Genomic DNA, 6,850 nt, shown 5'->3' on the forward strand with positions numbered 1-6,850 from the left:
CCCTTATCTCCCCTTGTGTGTTGTATGAAAGTATGAAAAGTAGCAGATCTGCAAGGTGGAATCACAACGCGAAGCGACGCGGTTTGAGCTTGTAGATCTGTAAATTTTGCCATCTTTGAATTTTTTGAAAAATCGTGAAAATCTGGCGCAAATCTTTGAATACTGTATATATTCTTTCAGAGCGAATGTTTTTAACTCAAATCTTTGCTTCTGGGGAGGTCCCTGGAACTACATATTTTCAGATGGGGGTCGGCGGCCAATTACAGATAATTCTGGGGGTCCTTGACATGAAAAAGGTTGAGCACCACTGACACATAGAAACAGGGATTTAGAAGACATTTATAGATATCGTCCTCAGGTCTAAAAGGCCTAATTGTGAAAAGTAACCGTTTTGGACGTAATGAGGTTTCCACCCCCGACAGAGTCGATATAATACAGTATGCAATTCACACACCCACCATGCACAACAAAACTGCCCACTATCCGACAATGTCATACTTAATGAGCTTGGACTGCCCAGCACTGCGCTGCACGCTGAGTCATTCTATTGCTTTTGTTGACCATCCGTTTATAACAACGTTATCTATCAGGCTGTAGGCTATCTGTGCTCATAACCTCATCATTTCCTAATACTTCCTACAACGCCCGGAACTACACACTGACTACACGGACAGCCTGGACCGTATCGCTCACTGTACTGAAAACAACAGCACACATATATACAGTGTTTCTACACAACAGCATTGTTTTAGCAAATGGAAATTCTTGACGTCTTTTAGAGTCCTTTTTCGAGGGCGTTACTTATATGGTCAGGTTATTCCATCGTGCACTAACTTAGACAGAGATGTCTTTCATTTCCGTTCCGTGACCAGATGCTATGAAACCCACACGGCAAGAATAAACAGTGGTTAATAACGGGGACCATGTGGAGGACATGGAGCCAACTCCCTTTGAACGCACGCACGCACGCACGCACGCACGCACGCACGCACGCACGCACGCACGCACGCACGCACGCACGCACAGAGACACACACACACACACACACACACACACACACGCACAGGCCAACGAGCAACAAAAACAAAGACAACTTACTTGCAACCTCCAGCGACGCGTTGCGGCTGACCGCCTCGCCCAGGTAGTTGCGCGCCACGCACACGTAGACGCCCTCGTCGGGCTTGCTCCGCCGGCCGTGCACGATGCGCAGGAAGAAGAGCGAGCCGCTGGGCAGGAGCATGCGGTGGGACCGGGGGTCCTCCCGGTCCGTCTCCACGCGCTCCCCGTCCTTGTACCACTCCACCATGGGCGACGGCCGCCCCTCCGCCTTGCAGTTGAGGGTAGCCGGCTCGCCTTTGGACACAATTAGATCCGACGGGTGCTCCACGATACGTGGAGCGGCATCCTCCAACCGAGGCCGGGATCCTGGTGGACGAGAGACAGAGAACACGGGTTAGATTTGGACCAATGGTAGAGGGCTCTGCTGCAGCGGGTCGAGTTGTTATCAATGGGGACCTGTGTGGAGTTTGCATGTTCTCCCCGTGTCCCCTATAGGGTAGGTACCCTCACATGTTCTCCCCGTGTCCCCTATAGGGTAGGTATACCCTCACATGTTCTCCCTGTGTCCCCTAGGGTAGGTATACCCTCACATGTTCTCCCCGTGTCCCCTAGGGTAGGTACCCTCACAAAAAACATGCAGTATAATCCTGGTCTCTAAACTACCTCCCCCTGGCCAGCCGGGGCGCCTGATGGGAGGGGAAAGGAACTGGCCGTTCCTTCCACGCGCTACGTCTGGCCAGGGAAACTCTCCCCTGTCAGGTGAAAAGAAGAAGCTTGGACTCCTCATGCATAGAAGGAAGCACTGCCCCCCCCCCCCAGGTTGGCAGAGGAAGTGTAGCGCCCAGGATTACATTAGATAATTGACACTGGGTGAAAGAATGTTCAACCAGTACTGCAAATGTTGGTGAAGAATAATCCATTTTTAGAACAGGACTTCTACTGTATGTTGCAACAAAAACGTGCTGTATTGTGGGACCCAATTAAATGACAAAAAGACGTAATTATACCGAGCTTCCTGCCTCATCATTTTAGCGTCACCGGCATTCAACAGATTAGAAAATAGTACGTCAAACGGTCTCCAAAATGTTAAGGATTGCAAAAGGGAAAGGAGGGGTTAATGGAGATCAGGTACGCTGAGCAAGCTCCATCTAAAGGACAGGAGAGCAAGTAGAGAAAATAGAAAAGCTATAAAAATGGTCTACGTGCAGCGAGGTGAACTCAATCTAACAGGCCAGAGAGAAGCAGGCAGTAAACAATGTGTCATTTCAAGGACCATTAACAAAGAGTACAGTGCTAGATTGCCGTGAAGGCAAGGACACCAGGCAAGGACACGAGGTAAAGGCAAGGACACGAGGTAAAGCCAAGGACACGAGGTAAAGCCAAGGACACGAGGTAAAGCCAAGGACACGAGGTAAAGGCAAGGACACGAGGTAAAGGCCTCTATACTCATATAGTATAGAGCCTGTCCCTTTTCTTCTGTCTTTGTTTACATTGCAGCCACTTGCGTTCAAGAGGAAAGTGGACGGTCCAACCCAAAATATTTGCAGCCGGGCCCATACATTTGAGTCCCTGCTATCTAAACCTCTTCAGTTTTCTACACAGTAAAATCCTAGAGTGCCAATTTAACTACATGAAGTTCATGAACCCTGGCTGGCTGGCGGCCCTGTTCTAGGGGCAAACATTCTGCGAAAATGTCAGATCTACAAGCTCACAATGTGTCGCAGAACTCGCAAGTTCCAACACGACACGTTGTAGATCGCTTGCAGGTTGGCTTATTTTTGAAAAAGGTGGAATATTAGGCCTTAAACCCATTTAGGCCTGACCTCAAAATTTAAAAAAAAATCTTCTAAATCCTCCAGTTTTCTGAAATAAATATTTTCACGATTTTTCAAAAATAGCAGACCTACAAGCTCGTAGCGCGCCACTCGGTGGCGCGCTATGAGCTTGTAGATCTGCTATTTTTCAATAGCTAAATTATAACATAATGTTTAAAACACCAAAAGGGGTTCCCGCCCAAAATGGGTTAAAGTGGTTAAATGAAGTTCAGTTCATGATTTTATTTTGTATCTCTCAAAAAAGTGATTTATTTTAATTTATTTCAAATAGAAACATTAATTAATTAATTGTGCACTTTGTGGTCAGTTAGGACAGTCTTTCAGAGATCATCGGCCCCCAAAAAAATAAGAAATGTGAATGTAGGTTGTTTGTTCCAGTTAAATATTAATATTTCTAAAAGAAATGTTACACTATTACCTAATAAAAAAATATTCACATAGGGCTCTAGTATATTTTGTTCTGTGCATGAAAGAATGCATCTCTAGTATATGTGTTCTGTGCATGAAAGAATGCATCTCTAGTATATTTGTTCTGTGCCTGAAAGAATGCATCTCTAGTATATTTGTTCTGTGCATGAAAGAATGCATCTCTAGTATATTTGTTCTGTGTACGAAAGAATGCATCTCTAGTATATTTGTTCTGTGCCTGAAAGAAGGCATCTCTAGTATATTTGTTCTGTGCATGAAAGAATGCATCTCTAGTATATTTGTTCTGTGCATGAAAGAATGCATCTCTAGTATATTTGTTCTGTGCATGAAAGAATGCATCTCTAGTATATTTGTTCTGTGCATGAAAGAATGCATCTCTAGTATATTTGTTCTGTGCATGAAAGAATGCTTATGATAGCAATGAATCCTGTATGGCTGTTCAGGGTTATTTGTTCAATATTCATAGAATTGCACGTAAACCACCAAGGACTTTAAAAAGCTAAGAGAAATCATAAACATCAATCGAGAGACAGAAAGTGGGCAGAAATGGAAGCGAGGTAATTCCCCACAGTTTGACAAGCTTTGAAATAGCCCCCCCGCTTCCTCCCGGTTGTTGGTGGGACAATTAGTCATAACTATATACCAACACAATCTGAAGCACCATGGGCTATAGAGAGAAGTTTTCCCCAGGAGAGAGTTTTAGCCAGAGAATGACACCAGGAGTTCTGTAATCTTCCACAGTGTTTGACAGAATTACAAACTTTCGTTTTAACTCCGTTCTGATCGTTTGCAGCCCTCATTATTTTGGAATCATTTTCACGCACAGTCGAGAGACAGCGACTCTTTCTTCCCCTCCCACTCAGTTAATAAGCTGAGCTACGCTGAGACTAAGACGGATATATGGGGGTTCTCACGTGCTCTCTCTCCACTCGTGGGTGTAGGAGAGAGTTCAAACGTTCAAACTCTTGATACGGATGAGGGGGGCAGAAGTAAGGGAGTCCTCAGATTGACAAATCCTCTGGAACTCGAGGATTAACAACTCTGAAACTTTGAAAGTGAGTTTTTTTCTTCCTTCGATGGGGGATAGTTACAGAGTCCCTTCAGATCGTCGTTGGCCAATTTCAGTGCAATTACATTCTCTCTCCGTTCCAAAATGCTAGCCCAAGATGCTGTGGTGCTCGACCATGCAGGGCCTCTAAATCAGTGGTTCCCAGGGGTCCTTGAGGGAGTTCCAGGGGGTCCCCAGGGGTCCTTGAGGGAGTTCCAGGGGGTATTCATTTAAGAATTATTGGCTATTTCTCTAGTTGAATATAGATCTGAGAAGCTTGATTTCCTTGAAGTTAGATATATAGTTGCTTATATAGTCAAAGTCAAAGTCAAAGTCATACGGTTTGTCACACACGTTACCGCAGTGAAATTTGTTCTCCACATTTGACCCATCTCTTGGAGCGGTGAGCCGCAGCGTGCGCCGCGCTCGGGAATCATTTGATTAGTAGATTTGACCCCCAATCCAACCCTTTGATGCTGAGTGCCAAGCAGGGAGGCATTGGGTCCCATTTTTACAGTCTTTGGTATGACCCGGCCGGGGATCGAACCCCGACCACCCAGTTTCAGGGCGGACACTCTAACCACAAGGCCACTGTCTGTATAGTTGCTTATCTCATTCTTGAGTTTAGCTATAAGGTTTCTTATCTTCTCAAATAGAGATATATATAGTTGCTTATCTCTTATCTCTTCTGTCTGTCTGTCTGCTGAGTCTCTCCTGTCTCTAGTTGGGACAGTATATGTGTGGCGTCATGCTGTGACATCACACTGGCATTGTGACAGAAGAGCACCGTGACCGACCCAAAACAAAGACAAATCCTAACTAGGTACAGACTCAGTGAACACAGTCTTGCGATGGAGAAAGGCCGTAATAGGCAGACCTGTATCCCGAGAGAAGACATCCACCCCCAAAACATACATAAATAGAAACAAATGCCAAAATCAATGTATGTGCATTAATGCAGCATGAAGCCATTTTGTACTGCTTGCTTTCATTCCTCTTTTTGAGAGGCCTAATTTAATTGTTATTTATTTCACACTTATTCAAAAATACCAATAAGGAAAGAAAAATGCACTTCCTGCATATTAAAATCGAGGCACTTGCAGCATCACAAGTAGAAATGCACAAAATGCACTATTCTCCTCCAGTTGTTCCGTCTTTCTCTCTCTCGTGAAAAAGGAAAATGCTTTAACCCATTTTGGGCGGGAACCCCTTTTGGTGTTAGCATTATGTTATGCTTTAGCTATTGAAAAATAGCAGATCTACAAGCTCATAAGCGCGCCACCGAGTGGCGCGCTACGAGCTTGTAGGTCTGCTATCTCGACTGACATAGAAACATAGCTTTTTCAGAAAACTGTCAGGATTTAGAAGACATTTATAGAATCGTTCCCAGGTCAAAATGCTTTAAAACAGTCATCATTTCATTAAATGCCTATCTCTTCCCTCAAGGCCTCTGAGCAGTACATAGTGGGGGCCCATTCGACTAATAGCTTTTAGGCAGCACATGTATCATGGCTGAACCGAGAAGCTGGTAGCGGTTTGGCTGGTGGGTGGGAGGGTGGGTGCGGTTCAGTGGCAAGAACTCAGCAGGACAGAGCCTCTAAGAGCTGACTCATAAATTTTACAGAATAGGCCGGTCACAACAAGTTACAAGCCATGTGGAAATGTTAAGCACGGGGTTTTAAAGGGACAGACTAGGCCACCACCTGAGACTGAGCTAAGTATTGACAAGAGGGTCTGTCTGCAAAGCAGAATGTCACTTTATGACATAGCTTTGACTGTATGATCCTGCTATGGCAGCGACTCGGCCTAGACTCTTGTAAGTGGAGGTAATTTACTGCTGTCTGCAAACAAAAACAAGGTGTTTCAAATCCCTTCATCGTTCAGCTGTACAGTACGAACAGAGAAAATGCACAGGTTGCAGCATTGTGTAAAGTGTAGATGATCCATAATTTTTTAATATAAAGGATTATATTATGAACCTTTCTAGCTGAGGGTTGGGAGAGTAGTTTTCACAGACCACAAAAAAATGTAGCTTATTATTCGGAGCTGTATTCCCCTTTAAGGCGGCAAAGGCACAACTGGCAATTCGGTCCATGCCAAGAAGTGATCTATAATATGTCGTGGTGCGATACATTCAGACTGTGAGCTTGTAGAACCTCGTAGCGCGTCACTCGGTGCCGCGCTACGAGCTTGTAGATCTGCTATTTTTCAATAGCAAAAGTAGTTAAAACACCAAAAGGGGTTCCCGTCCAGAATGTGTTAAAAGGGGGTGACCGTGCTGAGTGACATGTTTGTTTGCTAACATGCGGACGTGATATGATGAACACGTAGTAAGAACAACCACCACCTCTTTGTGGAGTTCTCTGGATCAAATTGGTATCCTGACCTGAAAATGTATTTCTATTTACCGTTTGGTGCAGTGACTGCACCCTATGATGACCCTATTTAACTCATTTTGGGCGGGAACCCCTTTTGGTGT

General features: G+C 44.8%; 1 protein-coding gene across 1 annotated transcript; it reads right to left on the reverse strand.

Moving 5' to 3' along the window:
- Nucleotides 1-1,098: 1,098 nt before the first annotated feature.
- LOC306918572 (roundabout homolog 2-like) lies at nucleotides 1,099-1,425 on the reverse strand (the record flags this gene model as incomplete). The annotated part of the gene is made up of 1 exon (XM_079531465.1): nucleotides 1,099-1,425. A coding segment is annotated over one exon (327 nt), but the record flags the coding sequence as incomplete, so codon positions are not given.
- Nucleotides 1,426-6,850: the final 5,425 nt, after the last annotated feature.

The sequence above is a fragment of the Electrona antarctica genome (genome assembly GCF_951216825.1).
Source record: "Electrona antarctica genome assembly, contig: scaffold_1338, whole genome shotgun sequence".
NCBI classification, from domain to species: domain Eukaryota; kingdom Metazoa; phylum Chordata; class Actinopteri; order Myctophiformes; family Myctophidae; genus Electrona; species Electrona antarctica.